At 40.0% G+C, this 24,251-nt stretch overlaps 1 protein-coding gene and 1 long non-coding RNA gene across 4 annotated transcripts in view; one reads left to right on the top strand and one right to left on the bottom strand.

Moving 5' to 3' along the window:
• The window catches only part of LOC147020528 (choline/ethanolamine transporter flvcr2a-like), a 128,986-nt gene that overhangs the window by 70,504 nt on the left and 34,231 nt on the right, over window positions 1–24,251 (bottom strand). For all 3 annotated transcript variants that reach the window (XM_085895966.1, XM_085895964.1, XM_085895965.1), the window contains exons 4-5: window positions 16,416–16,483; window positions 15,937–16,040 (exon numbers count right to left, since the gene is read on the bottom strand). In XM_085895966.1, coding sequence (XP_085752092.1) covers window positions 15,937–16,040; window positions 16,416–16,483 — 172 coding nt within the window. The remainder of the gene's footprint in view (window positions 1–15,936; window positions 16,041–16,415; window positions 16,484–24,251) is intronic.
• Window positions 18,694–22,455, top strand: LOC147020530 (uncharacterized). Its single transcript, XR_015061867.1, has 2 exons — window positions 18,694–20,085; window positions 20,183–22,455. It is a non-coding gene; the product is annotated as an uncharacterized LOC147020530 (long non-coding RNA).

The raw sequence follows: 24,251 nt of genomic DNA on the forward strand, positions 1-24,251 counted from the left end.
TTCTCGTTAGTGTCGTTGCACTCGAACTGGTCGCAATCTGTGATATTTTCTTTATCTTTGCCGAACTTTGAACGATCGAATGTACAGTCGATGCAGCGATTGCTGCGCGCGGCCGATTTCCGTTGTCCCTTCACCTTGTTCATGTCTTTTAATTATATCCAATTTCACCTTCAATGTGACAGCCTTTCGTTGTCGCTTGAAACGAGGTGTGCTCAGCTAAAGACTTGCGGGTCGCTTGGGATTCATACTGGAAGGTATGCAGGCGAGCGTGAAGATAATATGTACAGTACAGCATACAGTACATGCGCAGTAAAGTGAAAGTATGTTTATGCGCATCCTGTGTGATTGTTGTTTTTTGCAGTCAGTTTGAAACTTTTTTTTGCGTTTTTCATTGCAATGACATTACGATAGGCATAAAATGTTTGCGATAATTGAAAAATTGGTCATTAAAACTAAATTACGAAAAATCGAAACGACGATATGCGAAATTCCGGTTAGCGAGGACTTACTGTATATGTATATATATGTATATATCTATATATGTATATATATATATATGTATATATGTATATATATATATATATATGTATATATATATGTATATATGTATATATATATGTATATATGTATATATGTATATACATATATATATATACATATATATATACATATATATATATATATGTAGGTATATATATATATATGTATCTATATGTATATATATGTGTGTATATATATATGTATATATGTATATATATATATATATACATATATATATATATATATATATATATGTATATATATATATGTGTATATATGTGTGTATATATATATATATATGTATATATATATATATATATATATATATATATATATATATATATATATATATATATATATATATATATATATATATATGTGTATGTGTGTATATATATATATATATATATATATATATATATATATATATATATATATATATATATATATATATATATATATATATATATATATATATATATATATATATATATACGTTATAAATATATATACGTTATATATATATATATATATATATATATATATATATATATATATATATATATATATATATATATATGCGTTATAAACCCCGGAGACGGCCGGAGTGGGTTGAGAATCCCTCCGTCGCTGAATCCTTAACAATATATATATATATATATATATATATATATATATATATATATATATATATATATATATATATATATATATATATATATACACAGTATATTCTTCTGACAAAGTAGTTTCATAGGCTCTGCCTATGAGGCATGAGCTCAGCAGAGCTGTACTCAGTCCCCGACATTTCCAAAGGGTTCGACAACAGCCAATACCAGAAAGATAACATAATTCTCAATTTTATAGAACAGTCCACCTCTGATCCATCTCTGGGGGTAAAAAACAAAAGACTTGCAAAACAGAGAAACACCTTCTTTTGATATTCCCATGCTTTTTCCATGATCCAACTCAAATTTGCAATTTGATCTCTTGTTCCTCTTCCTCTTCTGAAACCTGCATGTTCAACGGGTATTTCTCGCTTCACGAAGTCTTCCATTTTGTGCTGAGTGATTTTATTAATATTTTGCTTGCATGTGAAATCAAGGCAATGGTTCAGTTATTTGAACATTCTCTTAGATCCACTTTCTTTGGCGATGGGATGAAGACTGACTGCTTCCACCTTTGAGGTCATATAATTCTGCTCCAGATCTGTTAAAATTTTGATTGCCTCCTTCTCAACTATCGCAAAGAATTTGATTGTAGTTAAGTTGGTACCTGACACTTTTCCATTTGCCAGCTCGTTCAAGGCTCTATTTACCTCGCATTCTATCACTATTGGTTCTTGTTCATATTCTCTTAATTCGAAGATTGCCATCTTATTGCTATCTCGTTTGCATCTCTCAGTCAGGTCAGGCCAGATTAGATCTGTGACTTGCTACAGGTATCATGTAAACCTGTACTAACCTGTTCCATGGTCGGGTTGTCGGCGACTAAACCGTCTCCCCCACCAGGAATTTTGGTGAGGAGGGTGTTTGGATATGGACACCCAGCAGGATTAAAAACGAAACTTGTCAAAGGGCGGAGGAGCTCCTTGTGAGCCAACGGCCATCCATATCAAGTGCCAAACTGTCTGCGGATGTCCTCCTGCAGTTGGGTTACTTCTTATTCGGAGGTTGGTGGCAGGATTTGCACTCCGGCCACTATAAAACCCCTCATTCCGCAAAACACAAAAACGCAAAGAAATCTGAAACCTCACTCTGTGGGAGGTACTTCCTGTGCAGCTTCCTTTCGCAGGGCAGCTCACCGGATGATGGGATTGGGGCAAAGCCTTCGGGACCCCCAATCTTTGATGACAGGAGGGAAACCATGGGGTAAAATTCCCGGGTCAGATTTCAGGAGAGTGTGTCGGAGTGGTGCTGAGGTGTCATCTACCAGATGGCGATCCCCTTGGGTTAACCTGAGACGGTCCCTTCGGGTGGGTGCCTGGAATGTCCTATCCCCAAGAGAGGATGATCACCTGTCTGTTATCATCTGAGCTCAAGCGTTTGGATATCGGTATTGCAGCACTCTCTGAGGTTCAGAGACCAGATTGGGGTGAGATCATGGTGGGTGGTCACACCTACTATTGGTCTGGTCACTCTGATTGTTACCATTCCCAATGGTTACCTTCACTTGTGGAAACAGGCTGCGGTGAACCGGTTGAAATGGGGTAAAGCTCCAGGGATCTGTGGCATCCATGCTGAACTTCTCAAGGCTGGTGGAAATACTGTACTCGTGTCATTGCATGCAGTTCTGTGCTCTGCCTGGAACACAGGCATCATCCCAACTGACTGGAAGAGGGGCCTTGTTGTCCCTCTCTGGAAAGGGAAGGGTGATCGCCAAGACTGAAACAACGACCGAGGGGTGACGCTGCTCTAAGTGCTGGGCAAGGTCTTTGCTCGGATAATTCTTCATAGGGTTCGCCACCATCTGCTTGAGCACCAGCGTCCAGAGCAGTCAGGCTTTACACCAAAGAGGTAAAGGATTGACCGTATCCTTGCTCTTCGGGTCCTCAACGAACACAGACGAGAGTTTCGGCAGGGGCTGCTTGCAGGCTATGTTTAATCTCTATAAAGCATTTGATTCAGTGAATCGGGATGCCCTCTGGAGAATTCTTGGTCTTCGTGGGGTGCCATCAAAACTGAGCAATCTGATGTCTGAACTCTACTCTGGTACTGAGAGTGCTGGGAGATGTGGTGGTACCATCTCTGACTTATTTCCAGTTATTACTGGAGTTCATCAGGGGTGTGTACTGGCCCCCACACTTTTCAGCACTTGTATGGACTGGATTCTAGGGAGGATGTCGGAGAGATCAAGTTGTGGTGCATCGTTTGGGAATGTCAAGATCTCTGACCTTGATTTTGCAGATGATGCAGTCATCTTTGTGGAGACTTCAGAAATCCTTTTGGAGGCCCTTGAGGTGCTGAATGAGGAGTTGGAGTCACTGGGATTATGGGTTTCCTGGGTCAAAACTAAGATCCAGGCTTTCAATGACATCTTTGATGCTGCTGCCCTTTCTGTGGTGAGGATGTTGAGGTCGTAGAGATTCACTTTCCTTGGCAGTGATATTCATGTCTCTGCTGGCTGTGAGTCAGAGGTAAATAGACGTCTGAGTCGGGCCTGGGGAGTCATGGATTCACTGGATAATGGGGTGTGGCACTGCCGGTACCTGTGCAGGTGGACGAAAGTCCGAGTTTCCAGGTCCTTGGTGCTTCTCGTCTTGCTCTATGGATGCGAGACTTGGACTCTGACCAAGGATCTGAGATGGAGACTTAATTCCTTTGATACCAGGTCTCTTCGGAGAATCCTTGGCTATCGCTGGTCAGACTTTGTGTCCAACGAGCGGTTGCTGAGAGAGACTCATGTGAGATTTGTTACCTGCATAGTCCGTGAGCGTCAGCTGCGGCTGTATGGACGTGTGGCTCGTTTTCCTGACGCTGATCCTGCTCACCAGATTCTCTCAGCGAGGGAGTCTCGTGAGTGGAGGAGGCCAATGGGCCGACCACGTGCCTCGTGGTTGCAGCAGGTTGATCGGCATCTCAAGGAGATGGTGATGGGCCAGGCATCTGCCTGGGGCATGGCCAGATGGAGGCCCGTGGAGTACCGGCAGAAAGTGGACGCAGTGATGTGATGATCTGGCGCATGCTCCCTGACCTGACCTGACCTGACCTGTTTGCATCGAGTTTCGATATAGTCCTTCCATCTTTCTTTCACCTGTGTTTCTTCTGTCAGATCTTTTCCTGTTATAGTGTTAAGGACCCCAATCCTGCATCTAAACTTTCATATGATCTCTGATCTTTTTTTAAAAGGTCTCTTGTTTTGTTTCGATAGATTGATTGATTGATGTTTGTTTGTTTGTTTATTTATTTATTTGGGCTTAGTCCACCACAAGGCCTTTTTAAAGCACATGGTGAGCATGCCAGCAGCTACAAAAATAAATTGTGGGAAGGAAAATCATTGGGAAAGGAGATACCAATTCCATCCATCCATCCATTGGGCCATACTCTATCCAGAGCATTGGTGCTGCCAAAGCAGTCTCCTGGACTATTGGACACAATCCTGGACAGGTCACCACTCCAATACAGGATACTCAAGTGGCTCAATCATTCCAGCAAGTTGGTACTCATTTTGCCAACCTCAGAATGATGACAGGCTGTGTCAACCCCACATGGTATTAACAACAGTCAAGCAGGATTTGAGCTCAGTACCCTCAGATCCCAAGCCCACCATCCCAACCATTGAGCCAACACCAGGCATATGCCAATTCAAATCTCTCTTAAACTGGGAAAGTTGTATGTTGCTGGGAAACAGGATGCAGGCAGAGATTTGTCGAGTTTGGCAGTGCATTGGTGGAAAACAAACTGGAGGAATATCGTACATTGTTGATCTTAGAAACACACAGTGTGGGAGTGTGCAGATACAATATGACTTTAGCTTGTGAATTAGACCATTTTGCCAAATTTTATCAAAGCCTTAGCGCAAAGCCTTAGCATGGCCTCACCATGTCAGTCTCGGGCCGAGGTCACATGTTCAGTCATGAGGGAAAGGACATCACCAGTAGACTGAAAATGACGGAACCCATACTGAGAATCAGTTAGGAGATTGTGGTCTTCCAGGAAAGTCATAAGCTGCTGGTTGATAAGGCACTCAAATACCTTGCTTCTAATGGGAAGAAGGCTGATTGGCCTAAAGGTGGATGGATCAGATTTCTCCCTGGAGCCTTTAAATACACAATTGAAGCCAATTTCCAGCAAAGTGGGAATAATGACGGTGGATATGTTAATGTCCACATGGGAGGGCCAAGTCAGCAGCGACTGATTTGGGTCATCAAGTTTGAGGTTTGCAGTGACACGCTCAGGAAAGAGGTTGGCTTTATGAATGGGAGAGGAAAGGACTTCAGGTCCATTGAAAAGGACATGGACTGTTGATTTCTATCTCTATGCATTTGAAATACGTAATTCTCTTGGTCTTTCCTAGCTTGTTGTTAGAAGTCAGCATTGAGCCACTTCATGTCCTCTCTTGATGCACCTTTGGTTTTCATGTCTGTTCTTCTGTCTGCAATATTTATTTCCTCTTCTGACAGCCATTTAGCCTTCTTTCTGCTTGCTTTTGGGATGTTATTGTTGGCCTCTTCTTTTACAATGTATTCAACCTCTTGCTGCAATTCATCTGCCATTCTGTCAACCAAGTCCAGCTCTGCAAAATATATATTTTTTTCAACCTTTATTGCATATTGTTACCTCCACCACCAAAGATGGAAGGAGGTCATGTTTTCACTCCTGTCTGTCTTTTTGTTTGCCTGTCTGTTTGTTACTTGCAAAATCAATGATTTTTCAAGTATATTGGTCATTCGATTTTGTTATTATCTGTTTGTCTGTTGGTCAATCACCTACAGGTCACAATTCTAAACTGATAATCATGAAACTTTACCAAGTTGCAGAGGTAGTCTCAACTGAGAAGCCTTTTGATTTTGAGGTCAAAGGTCATGTCGAGGTCAAAGGTCATCTCGAGGTCAAATTTCTAAAATTGTCATTATTCATCCAATTGACTTGAAAGTTCAACAGGATTTGCATATTGCATCACTGAATTAGAAACCAACTATTTTTGAGGTCAAAAGGTCAACTCAAGGTTAAACTTCGAAAATCATAAATTTCAAACTGAAAAATAATCCATTTTAATCCGACTGACTTGAGCTTTGATTTAGATTGTCAATTTAAACTTAAAGAAATGGACAATTTGATGTATCCATGGCAACCTTTGAAGAGAGGGGTGGATTTTGCAAGTATCATGCTCTGCATGACATCTTTTTCTTGTTTCTCTGTTTGTCTGTTTGTGTGCAGGACATCTCAAAAAGTTGTTTGACAAATCTGGATTAAATTTGGTGGGCAGATTGGGTGTTTGACAAGAACGAACTGATTAGATTTCGGTGACGATCCGGATCTGGATCCGGCAACTGGAATTTTTAAAGCGATTCTTCATCATTGAGAGATGGGGGCCAAAATTGATATTTTGCACGATATCTCAAAAAAGTTGTGGACGGATTCGGACAAAAGTTGGTGGAGACATTGGGTGTGTGACGAGGAAGAATTGATTCAATTTTGGTGAAGATCCGAATCTGGATCCGATACTTTTTGAAGTGTTTCTTCACCTTTGAGAGATACAGTGGGGCAAAACCGAAACCGGTATAGCACGCTATCTCAAAAAGTTGCAGACAGACTTGGATTAAACTTGGTATACAGGTTGGGTGTGTCACAAGGACGAATTGATTCGATTTTGGTGAAGATCTGTATCCAGATATGGATACAAGAATTATTTAATTTTTAAAGTGATTCTTCACCATTGAGAGATAAGGGCAAAAACGATCGACAGCATGATATTTCAAAAATGTGTTGGGCCCGATATGTCCTCGTGGATCAGGCATTGCCTGGCAGAGGTATGTGCTCTACCAAGTGCCCTTCTAGTTTAGATATGCTTTCAAGGTCATATCTGGTAACAGTTTTTTTTTAAAAGAAAAAGTCAACCTTCTCGATTTGACTCATGGTTTTGGCACAAGGAGTTCATGATCTGTCCCACAGTGTCTGTGCCTGGCAGAGTATTGGCAGATTGCACGCACTTTTCCATCTTCTCTTTGATTAGAAGGTGGTCTATCTGATTTCCATCAGGTGAATTTCATGTGTTCAGTCTGCACTTGGATTGTTTGAACCACGTGTTTTGAATTATGAGCTCATTCTCCACACACAACTCCAGTATTCACTCCCCTGGCTCATTTTGAATACAAAGTCCATGCTTTCCTGCAATCTCTGGTGCTACTGTTTCTCTAATTTTGCATGCCAGTCTCCCATAACACTGGTCGACATAATAATAAAAAAAAATTCTCTCCTCAAAGATGTAAACACACTTTTCTAGACCAGTTTTGCGTGCTGATTCCAAATCTGTTTTCAGATTTCTTCAAGCACATCGAGTTACTGAAATATGACTGGTGTTATTTTCAGCACAATTTCGGTAATAATCACACATTAGGCTCGTTAACATTACAACTGGATTCATTTTTCTGTATAATTCCCAGAAACATTATATGCACTATACACTTGGTTAAATTTATACAGTGCTGGACACACTTATGAAAAAAGAAATATATAACTTTAAAACATTGCGAGTCTGATTTTCTTTTGTAAACTTTGTCCGGATTGTTGTGATACAACATCCAGCAGTAGTCTGCCAGCATACTTTAGTTCCAGAAATGTTGGTACGATTTTCCATTGCCTGAATGTCTTTATGGAAGCATTCCCCCTGGTCCTCAGTCACCACGCCAAGGTTTTTGGGAAGGAAATCTAGATTCAAATGTTTAAAATGTAATTTCAAGGACAAGCGACAGTCCATTTTTACCTCTGCCACCGAAGGTGGAAGAAGGTTGTCTTCACCCCTGTCTATTTGTGTGCAGGATATTTCAAAAGTTGTGGATGGATTTGGATGAAATTTGGTGGACAGGTAGGTTGTGTGACAAGGACTAGGTTAGATTTTGGTGAAGCTCTGGATCCGGCTTCTAGAATTTTTTAAGTGATTCTTCACCATCTCGAAATGGGGCCAAAGAACGATATTTACAAGATATCTCAAAAAGTTATGGACGGATTTGGACGAAACTTGGTGGACACTTTGGGTGTGTGATGAGAGAGAATTGATTCAATTTTTGTGAAGATCTGGATCTGATAATTTTTTAAGTGGTTCTTCACCACTGATAGTACAGTCAAAATGTCGGATGACCTCCCACAAATTGCAACAAAAGCAAACTCAACAGATTTTGATTCCTGGATATGTCCTCAATGACAGAAAAAAAGTCTTAGGGGATCCTCCGGGGGGAAGGTCCTGAAATCATGGAAATCCAATATGGCCGCCACCCGGCTTCGGGGAAAATGAGAAAATTGTAAAGATTGATATTTTAATATGTAAATATTTTTTCTGCATTGTAATTGTTTCTAGTTATGGTCAGTATATTGATATACAAGAATAAGTATAAAAAAATGAAATGTATTCAGGGTAAAATTAAAAATTAAAGCTTTTTTGTCCAAAAATGTCAATTTTTTGTCCCGAAAAAAAAAAATTTACCTGATACTGATTTTGGCTCCTGGACAAAAAAAAAGAAACGTTGAAGACCCAAGATGAAATCAAGTCTATGGCAATACAATATAATTATGTAAATCATTGAAACATGACAAAATTCACAATTTCACTCGGGGCAATCACATCTGCCTGACGAAGGTTTCGAAATGAAAATGAAAATTCGCATTAAACTCAGAAACTACATCCATTATAAACTTACTACACATGTTGAGAAAAATCAAGCATATTAAAGTTAGAACTCGACAATGTCATCATCCTCATCATTGTCACATGGAGTGTTTGTGCAGCCAGAGCGCCTACAGTTTCCACAAGCTGGAGTGCACTCAATGTTGTGCTTCTTGCATGTGCATCTCATGGTGCTACATTCAGTCTGGCAGTTGCACCTAATGACACGTAACATCTTTTCAGGAGCTGGAGCTATTGATGTATGAAGTGGCACAAAACCCTCGTCACACTTCTGCCAACCCCAGTCTGTGGAAGAAGTTCATCTGCACATCCCTTCTATTCTTGGACTTGCAGATACACGTGCAGGCTGTGATACTTTGCTGCTTCTGATGTTGGTGGTAACGTCTGTGTTTGCACGTGAGAGGCGCTCCAAGCCACCTTGTCCCAGTACCGCTGATACCGGAGGGTGTCCAGGGTTTCAGTTGACTTTCCGTTGTAGATTATCACCAATGTTTTTTCTCCTGCATCTGCCACATCACATACGGAAGCTGGATATGTATCAAAAACCTTGGCCTGCTCACAGAAAGTGTTTTTTGCTTTGAACTTTTTGAGGTAAGCACCCTTTCCAATCCCATGAAGACGAGATGTCGTGTCGCACCCAAGAACTGCATGTAGAAACAGTATATGCTTGCATATGTCTGTACCAATCATTTTCTTTGTAGCCTTGATGTTCCAGATGTGAGGCTTCTTCGTGTTCTTTTTTGGCTCGGCACAAAAGAAGAGGTCATGGGATTCTAAGCTTGCATGGTAGCATAGGAGGATGAGGAGGTCTGTGCCATCACCAACTAACACAGTGTTGATGACAGTAGCAGACTGCATGGCCTTCAGTACAATCAGGAGATCAGCATCCCCTGAGGCATGGTGTGTCTTACAGTTCTTCTTTTGAAGCTCTTCACTCAACATAAAAATGAATCGCTGTTTATTCTGCCTATTGACAAGAAACTGTTCCTTCTTCATTGTGAGACGCATGTCAGCTGTAAATGTCAGTAGTGCCAGCGTTCCCTTTAGACCGTCTCTGGTGTGTCATGTCCTTCGTGTTGGTACTCTCATAACCATCAAACACGACTATGGCATTCTCCGTACATCTTCGTTACATAATCAGTGTACTGGTGGCATATGTCTCTGTATGTAGATCCACAAGACCATGGAATGCGTTGAACAAGTGCCCCGCCATCCAAAACATACTGTTGCCCACCATTGGGGATATCGGCTGGGACATCGGATCCAAGAAGATCCCAGATGGCATCAGCAAAGACTGGCTTGTGTGCTTCTCTGAGCTGAAGAGAGAGGAATCAAAGAGGGCTGGTGGATAGTTGCACAGTTCATATTTGAAGGCCGACTCCAGTTCTTCTGCTGTCCATGCAACAGTGATCAGTCTCTGGAAGAGGAGTTGTGGGTCAACCTGGACTTGCTCTCCATCAATCTTGACAGATGACTTCATGCCGAGGGTGACAACTTGGTCTTTCCTCTTAAATGTGTACTCGGCAGGTGTTTTCTCATCCATAGATTTCAATATTTTGGCTCCTACAGCATGTGCTGTATCGACGTTGACGGTGGGGTGTGCATGAACTCCAGTGGCAATGTTCCTCAGACGTGGATCACTACTGAATGGATTCCGTTCCTGTAAATACTGAAGAGCTGATAGTGTGTCCTTCCAGTCATGAGATTGTCTTGCCTTGGTCATGTCCTTCTTCTGCTCTCTAGTGTTGTAGTTCACACCTGTGAGCTCCTGCATTGCCTGGTTTATTTCTGCACAGGCAGGCATTGATAGGAGCCATACAGCCGTTGTTGCTCTGTCATTCCTCGCCCTCGTGTGAGCCCCCCGCTGGTCTTCAAACTTCTCATCAGAACTTGTTCGATGATCAGGTCAGATGAAAGACCTTCCCACAGGCGATCACTTCGTCGAACCACATGGAACCCCTCATCAAAACGTTGTTGGACATTGGGATGTTGAGTTTTAAGGTTGGACATCTGCTGCAGATACACCCTCACAGATTTGGCATACAGGTTGTGGCCCGAGGCTGCCAGGTAAGGCAGCATTTCCTGGATAGCCTGTGGATGTAGTGCCCAGTTCCCAGTGCGCTCTGCCCAGATGTATTTGCGTAGAATGTCTAGCATGTCCATATACTGAACCCAGAGCGCTGTAGTTCTAGAAGATATCTTTGCAGACTCGGCATGCTTCTGAAGGTGGTCTTTGATTCGTTTCAAGACGGCAGACTTGCATACTTCTTCCACAGACTGGGGTTGGCAGAAGTGTGACGAGGGTTTTGTGCCACTTCAGACATCAATAGCTCCAGCTCCTGAAAAGATGTTATGTGTCATTAGGTGCAACTGCCAGGCTGAATGTAGCACCATGGAATGCACATGCAAGAAGCACAACATTGAGTGCACTCCAGCTTGTGGAAACTGCAGGGGCTCTGGCTGCACAAACACTCCATGTGACAATGATGAGGATGATGATGACATTGTCGAGTTCTAACTTTAATACGCTTGATTTTTCTCAACATGCATAGTAAGTATATAATGGATGTAGTTTCTGAGTTTAATGCGAATTTTCATTTTCATTTCGAAACCTTCGTCAGGCAGATGTGATTGCCCCGAGTGGAATTGTGAATTTTGTCATGTTTCAATGATTTACATAATTATATTGTATTGCCATAGACTTGATTTCATCTTGTGTCTTCAACGTTTCTTTTTTTTGTCCAGGAGCCAAAATCAATATCAGGTAAATCTATATTTTTTCGGGACAAAAAATTGACATTTTTGAACAAAAAAGCTATAATTTTTTATTTTACCCTCAATACATTTCACTTTTTAATAATTATTCTTGTATATCAATATACTGACTATAACTAGAAACAATTAGAATGCAGAAAAACATATATGTACATTTTAAAATATCAATCTTTACAATCTTCTCATCATCCCCGAAGCCAGGTGGCGGCCATATTGGATTTCCATGATTTCAGGACTTTCCCCCCGGAGGATCCCTTAGGACTTTTTTTCTGTCACTGAGGACATATCCAGGAATCAAAATCTGTTGAGTTTGCTTTTGTTGCAATTTGTGGGAGGTTGACCAAATATTTCTGCTAAAATGCCTGTACGATGAGAGTTAGGGCTAAATTGATATTTATAATGATATCTCAAAAAGTTGTGTCATCCTGCAGAATTTACCCAATTTGGTGCCCCACAAAGATTCCCTCTTTCAATTTTGTGGCATTGATGTTTGGAAATTTCTCAACAAGGTGTTGAAACCCTCTTGACTTCATCTTACCCATAGCTTTCACAAAATTCTTCATGAAACCGAGCTAAATGTGGAGAGGTGTCAGGAAAATCTTCTTTGGATCAACTGAAGGAAAATACTGGACACTGTTTGTTCCTGGCTCATATGTGCTTCTTTGATGCCAGTCACATCTGATGTAATGATCCGCTGTAGCACGACTATCCCACAGGCATGGGAAACAACAGTATTTCATGAACCCCCTTGCATGAACCTCCTCCATGAATTATAATTAAGGCAATAACCTTTCAAATGTGATTGGTCTCATCACGAAAACTGGATGTGTGAGAGGAAAACCAAAAACAGATTTCAAATCAGTGTCCCAAGAGCTATCAAGCCCACTTATAATTTTATCTGATGAAAATGACTTGCTGGCCAGCATAATACTTAAAACATCTCCTTTAGGCAACCCCATTTTCTTCATCTGCTGCAGAAGTTGGAGTATACATTTGAATGATGGTAGTGTTCATTGGATATCGTTTCAACCTCATTCATATTAACCTATCATTTCATGATCAGATTTCTATGCCATCGTCTTCTTGCAAATCACTGCCACTTAATTTCTTTTCCAGGTTTCGTCACCACAAAATAATACTTTGTAATAATCGGATTGAAACTGCCCAAAACCAGTACATCTAAGTTCACCTGTCCTCAAAATTTCAGTTCTTGTCCTCTGGATCTCTCTCTTTATAACACCTAACATTTCCTGATTCATGGATCTTACATTCCCCGTTCCAATGATGTGAATGTTTGAGAATCTCAGTTCGACTTTCAGTTCTGGTGACCTCAGTGACTAGATTTCTTTCGGGTTTGATCCTGTCCCATAATCATGGTCAGTCCTTCTCATATATTGTCAGGTCAGGTCAGGTCAGATCTATGACTTGTTCCAGGTACCATGTAAACCTGTACTAACCTGCTTTATGGTCGGGTTGTCAGCAACTAAACCAACTCCCCCACCAGGTTTCTTGGTAAGGAAGGTGTATGGATATGGACACCCAGCAGGATTAAATACAAAACCTGTCAAAGGTCCGCAAAAACAAAATCTGTCCGTAGACATCCTCCGACAGTTGGATTGCCCATTTCTCGTGGGTTGGTGGCAGGACTTGCACTCCAGCCACCGTAAAACACTTCATTCCACAGCATACACAAAAAACACAAATCAAAGAAAGAATAACCTGCTCTGTGGAAGTACTTCCTGTGCAGCTGCTTTTCGCAGGGCAGCTCACTGAATGGCGGGACTGCGGCCAGACAGCAACACCCCTCTATCCCAGTCCCATCTACCTTGCCTTTTCCCAGTGAAGGAAAGTGTCGGGCTCACCAACCCATGCCAGGTGAGTGCAGAGGTCGATGAACGCCTCAAACATTCTCTCTTCTTTCTCACTTATCTACCTTTCGGCAGAATGATCCTGGTGGCGTCTGTTATATTAGTTTCAGTAAGATTGTCTAAGACAGATAGAAACGGTGATAACTCTGCTCTTTTGTCTTTTTACTTTTGGACCACATTGCATGTCTTTTGCTGCACACCCCACACAAATTACTGTATGTCCCTGCTATATGAATGCCTGTAAATAAACCCTTGTTTTTAATGTACCTTTTCCTTAACCTTGTAAATAAACTTTTGGTGTTTGTTGCTCTAAATATGCTTGTAGTGTCTTTCCCTTCATTGGTCAAGCATAGTTTGTGTTAGCCTGAGAGATTTTCTACCCCACTAATTGGCGCACGTGACTTGCCAGTGCTGCACCTATCTGTTCCACTTGGCAGATTACCAGGTGCGGCGCTGAGGGCACGGCCTCTAGTTAGGTTTCCAGGCCAACAGAAGAGTATTGCGGAAACCTCGAAACATAACCCTGCTAGGCTGGTAGTCGAAGTCGAGCGGTTACGGCTGTGTAAGACTTGCAGCCCGGTAGAGCGGAGTTGTCTGTGGTCAGCAGCATCAGGGCTGGAGATTGGGAAGAAAAGCCTGGGGAAACCCCACATGGTAGCCTCAAACCGCATTCCGTAACAATATACAGTGTGTCGATATATATATATATATATATATATATATATATATATATATATATATATATATATATATATATATATATATATATATATATATATACTAGCGATACCCGTGCATATGCACGGGATAGCAGTACAACATAGCTGGTAGCAGACGACAGACCGTACACGGGGAAAGACAAAAATATGCATTGTGCAAAATGCAAGTGGTACTATGGAACGCCAAGACTTCCCAAACATTGTCGGCATGTCTGCCAAGTCCCACAGCAATTTCATAGGGATCGTGTGACGGCGAGCCAAGTTTTTAGTGTGCAAGCTTGGTATTATAATATATATATATATATATATATATATATATATATATATTTATATATATATATATATATATATATATATATATATATATATATATATATATATATATATATATATATATATCTTCTTCTTCTTCCTTCGGCTGCTCCCGTTAGGGGTTGCCACAGCGGATCATCTGTATGATCCGCATAGTGATTTGGCACATGTTTTACGCCGGATGCCCTTCCTGACGCAACCCTGGTCGCCTCTTACGACACAGGGATATATATATATATATATATATATATATATATATATATATATATATATATATATATATATATATATATATATATATATATATATATATATACATAATATGATGAAGGTGCTGCCATGATTACTATTTCCTCTCTCACCATTTCACGTATCATCACTAAACTTCATCAACAAAATTTACGTCTTAATGTGAAGGTGTTCAATATGACAGATGATGTCATGTCATTCTGGTGGGTGGCAATTCAAGTGAAATTGTCTACAAAATTGTTGTTATTGTCTCCATTTATTCTTTTTATCATGGGATTCTTGTTGCTGTTGTTCTGAGGCCCCCCCATCCTATCAAATGCCATTCCATCCTTCCATCTGTCCTTGATGTGTATATCTACTAGTTCCAAATATTTAGAAGATTTGTTCATCTCCCAAACACGATGTATGGAGATAGCATAAGCCAATCGTTAACTTCCTACAGTATCTTGGCCAACAAAAGCAGTTGTACCATTTGTTGAGTGTTCAGTACCCTTTGGTGGATAGGGATGGCTTTACCCATCTCTGAGCTGTTTAACATGTTGAGTCAAGTTTTGGATAATGGCAACTCTCAAAAATCAGTATAGCATGCATTTAGGCTGGCAGGTTGCCCTGGGGGTACGCAGACTTGCTTCTGAGCTGTCTCGTCTGAGTTAGAATCTAGGCCCAGCTCTAAACTGTCATCCTGGTCTTTCACAGGCAGGGTGATTCATCAATGTGTATGCCGTCCCTCGGAGGGACAATTTCCACTGGGGCATCCCATCTAACAGCATTAGTTGATGGGCGTTAAAGATCCCATGGTGTCCTTCATAAAGATACCATGCTGTCCTTAACAGTTGGTAAGCTATCGCCGGCACCATGACCAAATTCCCAATTCCTGCCATAACTACTGTTAGGAAGGCAACAGCAAACCACCCAGTATAACACTTGCTAAGAAACTGCTTCAGCCGCACTGATGCTCTGAAACATAACATGGTACATCAGAATCAGAAGAGCATGTATTTAATGTATGCATATACACATAAACAGATGCATAATGTTCAGAAACAAAAGTCCAGCTGCTGTGTTTTTAATTTCAAAGAGAATAAAAAGAGATTCTGATTTTAGAGAAATTTTGATTATGAAGTAATTACTTGTAGGTGTGTGTCTTATCGAGCCAGAAGCCTGCGATTAAAGCGCTCACAACTCCAGTCACCACTATGGTGAGTCCAATCCAGCCAGTTTCGACTTCATCACCCTGTTGGCACATACTGTCACATCTACACCAGGAAACACACATGCAATGGTGGGATCACGTTCACAGAAACCACATGGGTACCCGGAACGTGATCCCACCTGCCTCCGCGCTCTGTAAACAGGATCCAGGGCCCCAACTTTCTGTCACAGGTCTGTTTGGCACAGAACTATCATTGATTAATCTGTCTCATTCTTCATATGAATATAGCATTCCATGAGTTGTTATTGAAAAGTATTATTAATAAGCCAATACACATCAAACAGCTCTCAGAATATCTTGCTTTATTTTGTCACAATGGTTAATATTACACTTTACAGTGGCATGAATTGGCAATGAATCGGGTGATAGAATGATATAAAAGAATGATATACTCACTGGGTAGTAAGACAGCACTGCTTGATTGAGTAGAGTTGCTAACGAGTAATATACTCCAGCACTTACACCTGCAAAAACACATATCAGTGGAGATGGGAATTAAATTGCTGATTATAAACAATAACTAGAACGTTAATAGAACACTATACCCGATGCAGTGTTCAAGTGCATACTTCAATTTTAATAAAATGATGATTTTAAAGATTGTTTCAAAAATCTGGAAGTTTAGTGCTACTGAAGCAGTCTTACATACCATAGGTCGGGAGCCAGTGGGACCTACCTTGCACCCCCCCTGCGACAATTTTTCACTGATACCACAGTGTTCATATATATCCCAAGTATCAGAAAAAAGATGTTCCCAGAAAAATAACTCATTTGCACTATGCTTTATAAGCTGTTTCCATTTTTGCATGTAATTAAGCTATCCAAACATTATTGTACATCTCTGACAACAAAGGGAATATGTTCACATTATTCCTTGACCCTCCAAACATATGTGTAGATTCCTCATTTACAAATTTCCATGTACCAGAAGTTGAGATATTTATGAAAATGAGAATTTCCATAATGGCGGATCCTAATTAGCATATCAATGTATTTAAAATTATTTCCACTACTTTTACTCAAACAGAAAATAGTTGTTTCCCTTAAACACCAACAGACATAAGTCGCAGTTATGTATTATATCAGGCCCACGTAATTAATTCTATTGATTAATTTGATTTCGCATGATTTTCGAAAGAATCATTGTGCTTTGTATTTTATGCTAATTAGCCTACTTCAAAAAATTCAAAAATTTTAATATTTTTTTTGCCAACCTGGCTTGTATCTGGCAACACTTTAATGTTTTTTTTTGACAAAAAACTGACGTGTCGTAATTACAAGGAAAGAAAATGGAAATTCTTGCATTTTTGTGGAAATTATTGTCTTTAAGTCAAATTTAATTCATATGCGAATGAGCTAATTAGCATAAACAAGATATATTTTAATACGTTAATGTATAAGCTTTAATTTGACACCAATTTTGCGATTTTATGTTTATATTTGACAGAGATATTGACATTTTGCCGATCTTTGTGAGATTCGTCTATTTTTGATTGGTTGCCATGGAAACAGCTTCATAAAGCATAGTGCAAATGAGTTATTTTTCTAGGAACATCTTTTTTCTGATACTTGGGATATATATTGTTACGGCTGTGGAAATTCGCAGAGCACCATATAGGTCCTTAGACCAGTTATGCCGATAAGTCTGTGTTCAGATAGATTTCCCCACCGTTGTCTAATGAGATTTATTCGTGTGATCAGGGCTGTGATCTTGAGATAGTGATTTTTCTTTTACTATCGTTATTTTGGACCAACCGCTTCACAACCACCACTTCCACCACCAACATCGCTCTCATCAACCGCTTCACAACAACCACCACCATCACCTTCTCCACCACCGCCTTCACACAATCACCTTAACCACAAGCGCCCAACCACACCACCCTCACGACCACCACAAAACGCCAGCCACGCGACCATTACAACGACCACCGTAACCACCACCATGTTGCCACCTCAGCACGGTTGCGAGAAGCCTGGCATTCGTCGGGAGAGAACGGACGACGGCCTCACCCCTCCCCCCCCTCCCGCAACGAAAAACACGTGCGGAAGAGACGCGGGGAGAAAGAAAAAGAATGGAAAAGTCACCGATTTGGCGAGGAAAACACCCTGTTTCTGGAAGCTTCGCACGCGTGCTGGAAAGGAGGGGGGCGAAAGGGGGGGGGGAGGCGCCGTGGATATAAAAGGGCACGCTGAATGAAAGGTCTCGTTCTCTGTCGGTCTCTCTCTCTCTCTCTCTCTCTCTCTCTCTCTCTCTCTCTCTCTCTCTCTCTCTCTCTCTCTCTCTCTCTCTCTCTCTCTCTCGGTCGCTCTCTGAGTCAGTGCTGGAGGTTGCGGAGGTGTGTGGAAAGGAGAGAAGGGTGTCGTATCGGAGTGGTGGGCAGAGAGCGGAGCGCAGCGGAGCCAAGGCATGTGGCCTGCCGAGCCGTGCCTTACCGTGGGTTGTGGAGACTGGACGTCGCCCCAGCGAGGTGAAGTTAGCCAGCTCGGTCTCGTGGAGCCTTTGCGGTCTACACCGCTCCGTGTTATAAAGACCCAAGAGGTCCAGTCTACCCCCTTGTCTTTGCTGTGGTTTTTCTTTGCTTTTGAATGAATGCTGTGGTGCCATGTCCGTAAGTAGAACTGTTAAGTGTGTACATAATAAATAGACGGTGGTAGCTCTTTGTCTTGCTCGTGTTTTGTCCCTTACCCGCATTTGCTTTAAATAACTGCATGCGTGTTATGCATTGAGTGCATACAGTATGTGATTGCATACGTGCATTGATTGATACATGACTGCATATGTGTTGTGTGTGGAATAAATGTGCTTGTTTAAATGTAACCCGTTCGTTGCGTCCTCTTTCCCTAATTGAACTGCCATATTACCCTCGGAATATAGTTGTTGGGTTGTAAATAGCCGATAAAGTGATCGGGTCCAACGGGAGTCGCGATAACACTCCGCTCGGTTATCCCAAAACGGTGCGAGCTGCTTAAGCGGCTCGTTTCCCAGCGGCCCCGTTGAGGTACAGTCTCTCGGTAGTCTGCCTGTGCAAATAATGAGGAATATCGACAATTCGGCGATTGACCCTGTCGCGCGTGGGTAGAATATTGACGAGGCTGTGAGTAGGGTAAGAATACTGATTCTGGCTCACTTTGCCCCATGTAAATGAATGGGGGATTTTCAGCGATTTATATTTTTTTCCCCTAAAAATAAACCCCCCTTTTTATCCCAAGGTATATTTATTTGTCTCCCCTTTTAACCTGGAGGTTGAACCTCATTGAATTGAACACCTGGGGGTTGAACAGCTCACTCATTGAACCTATAAAGATTTGTTCATTCTCAAATTCCTTCAATAGTTTAATTTTCTTTGCACAATAATCCCCATCTAAAATATTGATAAACAAAACATTTGAATCTTTATATTTTTTAAGATACCCCATTTGTGCCATTACGAAATGATAAACTTCTCTTAATGCTCTTGTTTGACCACCTCCTGAGCCACAGGTTATTTTTTGTTAAGCCCCGCCCACTTTTCTTTAAGCCCCGCCCACTTTTGTTAAGCCCCGCCCACTTTTCATAAGGTAATTTTTCTAAGCCACGCCCACTTTTCCTAAGCTCCGCCCACTTTTGCTAAGCTCCGCCCACTTTTCATAAGATATTTTTCTAAGCCACGCCCACTTTTTCCTAAGCCCCGCCCACTTTTGCTAAGCTCCGCCCACTTTTCATAAGGTATTTTTCTAAGCCACGCCCACTTTTCCTAAGCTCCGCCTACTTTTGCTAAGCCCCGCCCACTCTTACATCATTTCCAGTTCATCTCTGACTCACAAAGAAATCACTAGAAAATTACAGGATGTTATGGTTTTGAAAAATTTCCCAATGAAGGCTTGCCTAGGCTTGCCCAGGGAATTTCCAAAGGAAACCACACCCACCAGTCTTTCTCTATAAAACATTCAAACCCAGACTCCATTTTAAACATTTGTTCTTGCTGGCAATGGTGTTCTGTGTGCTTGTCTCAAACTCTCTCTGTCTTCTATGGAACTAAACCTTCAAGTTGATGAACTGGATTCAAACCTCTTATCTATTGAGGTAAGATTTTTTATTTTCCTATTTTCAAACTTTGATTGAAGCATACTCATTTAATAATTAAATAACTTAATTAATACATTATTATTTTCTCTCACAGGAAATTGTATCTGAAAATACTGCTTTTGCTACAACTTGGGGGGAAATTGTTGGCTTGGTTGAAGACCTTGAGGTGGGATGACTTTAGTGTTCCTTGGAACTCTCTGTCTTCTATGGAACTAAACCTTCAAGTTGATGAACTGGATTCAAACCTCTTATCTATTGAGGTAAGATTTTTTATTTTCCTATTTTCAAACTTTGATTGAAGCATACTCATTTAATAATTAAATAACTTAATTAATACATTATTATTTTCTCTCACAGGAAATTGTGTCTGAAATACGAAATGAAAATACTGCTTTTGCTACAACTTGGGGCGAAATTGTTGGCTTGGTTGAAGACCTTATGAGCGACCAAGACCCACAGAACGAGTTTGTCCTTGATGACCCAACCAAAGAGTTATACCTTGGAGACCAGCAAAATCCTGAAAAAGAGTTTTACAGCAATAGTACTCATTGTGAGTTATCAAGACAATACCCACTGAACAAGTTATACCTTGATGAGCCAGAATACAAGTTTTACCTTGGAGACTCACAAATTTTGAAAAAATCAGTAAATGAGTTCTGCCTTGATGGTTTAAATAACTACCTTGGAGACTCAGGAAAAGGGTTTTGCCAAGATGGTTCTAAATATGGGGCCTACCTTGGAGACTCACAAATTTTGAAAAAATCAGTAAATGAGTTCTGCCTTGATGGTTTAAATAACTACCTTGGAGACTCAGGAAAAGGGTTCTGCCAAGATGGTTCTAAATATGGGGCCTACCTTGGAGACTCACAAATTTTGAAAAAATCAGTAAATGAGTTCTGCCTTGATGGTTTAAATAACTACCTTGGAGACTCAGGAAAAGGGTTCTGCCAAGATGGTTCTAAATATGGGGCCTACCTTGGAGACTCACAAATTTTGAAAAAATCAGTAAATGAGTTCTGCCTTGATGGTTTAAATAACTACCTTGGAGACTCAGGAAAAGGGTTCTGCCAAGATGGTTCTAAATATGGGGCCTACCTTGGAGACTCACAAATTTTGAAAAAATCAGTAAATGAGTTATCCTTAAGAGACTTTGTAAGTTGGTTTTACTTTGAATACTTGAAATGTGGGTTCTGGATTGATAACTCACAATGTGATACATATCTTGGAAACTCAACGGGAATGTGGTTATACCTTGAAGACTTGGAGAGTTGGGTTTATGTTGGACACTTGAAACTTTTTTGGGGGCTTTTATTTATTTATTTATTTATTTATTATTATTATTATTTTATTTATTTATATTTTGGAGACTTTTGGAGTTGCTATCACTCTTTGGGATCTAAACCTATCGATGTAGTTCTTTGTCGGATGGTGCTTGATGGGAGCAAGATCAAGAAAGTTCTGGGAAGAAAGTGCAGGCTTACTCCCTCTTTCTACGTCATCAAACCTGAAAGCCTTAAAAGACAGAATTGGAAGAAGAAAAAAAAAAACGTAAAAATATATATATATATATAGGTGGAAATCTCATTTTGAAAAAGACATTGTGTTGGGCGAGGATTGAGTTGGGGTTGAGATTTTGAATGTGAGGGTTGGGGTTGAGATTTTGAATGTGAGGGTTGGGACACACACACACATACACATCAACAAACAAAAGTTAAGCCTTGACTATTCAGTTGAGGATTCTGTGTTTGGGGTTCACAGATCTAAGAACGTCCCCCTTGACACACATTATATACTGTTATACACCTCGGACTTGGCCCTCGAGTGTCCACAACGGTGTATAGTAGGAGGGAGTGAAAGCGCCAACCTATTGCTCCCATTGCACACACACACAAACAAAAGTTAAGCCTTGACTATTCAGTTGAGGATTCTGTGTTTGGGGTTCACAGATCTAAGAACGTCCCCCTTGACACACATTATATACTGTAATACACCTCGGACTTGTCCCTCTAGTATCCACAAAGGTGTATTATCTGCTTAGTTTTGTCTTTTGTAATTCCTGTGAATAAAATGAACCTAAAATCTCTTCCCCTTCCAAATCATATATTTTATAAGTCCAAGGAACTGTATCTATTACATCAACAATTTTAAAAAGTTCTTTCGTCCATCGTTCAGTAAAACCCTTTTCAAAATGAGATTTCCACCTATATATTCTTACGATATCACCAACTTTGAACTTAGGTTTTCTGACATTAATCTCTTTTTCATATTTTAATTTTGTAAATGTTTCTGATGGCTTCATATTCGTTGACGTGTGAATCGTGTCATTATACTTATCCACAATATCCTGAATAAAAGATGACCATTGTTGTGAACCGAGTTGTGTGAATTTTTTATATAGTCTCTCTTTTAAGGTACGATTAAAACGTTCAACAACAACTGCCTTCCCTTCATTAAAGGTACTGTATAATGTAATACTGTTATTTTTAGAGAATTCATAAATGTCTTGTTATAAAACTCTCTACCCTCATCAGTCCACAATTTCTTAGGTTTCTCTTACTTTTATTAAATATCTGTTGAAAAGCTAACATAAGAGTATTACCTGTTTTAAAGGGACAACCCACGCATATCTACTCCTCAAATCAATAACGGTTAAAGCATACTTGTACCCCTTATCATTATTGAGTTCAATCAAATCAGCAGACCAGATATAATCAACTTCCTTGGAATAAACTTTCCTTCTCTGAAACTTTGTGAATATTGGTTTATGTAATTCATCAGCTAATTGCTCTTCAGTCTTAATGGCATCATTAGAGCCTATAAGTTTTTTGAATTTCCAAGTCCAAGTTTCAATTTAGCACTAATCATCTTCTTCACGATGAACCTATCAACTTTTTCTCTCAAGGTTGGATTTTGTATCAGAGACAAATTATACAACATTTCTCTATCGGCTTCATGCTTTTCTTCCAACGTTGTGGTATTCCCATAATCAATATCGTGTCTCATGCACACTTCATCAACTCTATTGATTGGTTTACTCCAGGATTTAGGATTGTCTGCCTCATCTAATCTTTTATCTAAGTTTGTGCCTGGACCACAGAAAGAATAACCTGGAAGATGTAATTCCCCTGGTATTCCAGTAGTTGTAAATTTACTTCCTGATAAAAACTTTTGTATATCTCCTCCGAGTTTGTGTTTGGAGATAAATTGATTTTTTTTTGAACCACACACCAAACATATACCTTTTTGTATAACCCTGTTATTTTTACTTTTAATATATGAAATATTTTTAGTATTAGTTTTCTTTTTACATTTGAGACAATAACTCATTTATTTATGAGAAAAATTTCTGCAGAGTGCAAAAACCTTTTTAGTTTCCAACATGCACATTTGAATCTTAATTTTTAAAACATAAAGAATCCTTAGAAATGCCTTCACTCTCTCCTCCATTTATTTAAGAAAAAACTTGAATTAAAATCTATATCTTGTCGATGCTAATAGTCTTGTCGAAAGTATTGCAAATAGACTTGTCAATTCTTTGTTTTCCTCCTCGGTGGGTTGAGTTATTTTCTGTAATACCTCTATTCTTTTTTGAATCTCACTGGTTTCCATATTTTGATATTTATTCATTCTCTCTCTTTCCTCCCTCTCTCTCTTCTCCTTTTCCTCCTTCTCTCTCTTCTCTCTTTCCTCCCTCTCTCTCTTCTCCTTTTCCTCCTTCTCTCTCTTCTCTCTTTCCTCCTTCTCTCTCTTCTCCTTTTCCTCCTTCTCTTTCTTCTCCCTCTCTCTCTTCTCTCTTTCCTCCCTCTCTCTATTCTCTCTTTCCTCCTTCTCTCTCTCCTCCTTCTCCTTTTCCTCCTCTTCCCTCTCTTCTTCAACTCCTTCCTCATCCCTTACTATACTTGAATCGTTTACACCCCATAGAATATTATACATATATTCATCAGGATTTCTTGTTATTCCTGTATCCAAAATAATTTTTTTTACAACAGGATACCAATAAAATTTCTTTTGAATTTCTAAAAGAGCCTTACCTTTTCTTAACCTTATAATTTTTTCATTATTTAACATTCTAATTAAATCTAAAGTTGTTGGTTTATCAACATCAGCATAATGCCAATCTTTTATTGAAAATACCTCATTCTTATGTTGTAGAACATATTTAT

This window comes from Eptatretus burgeri, chromosome 9 (assembly GCF_056783735.1).
Source record: "Eptatretus burgeri isolate ZD-2024b chromosome 9, Ebu_testis_v1, whole genome shotgun sequence".
In the NCBI taxonomy this organism is placed as follows: domain Eukaryota; kingdom Metazoa; phylum Chordata; class Myxini; order Myxiniformes; family Myxinidae; genus Eptatretus; species Eptatretus burgeri.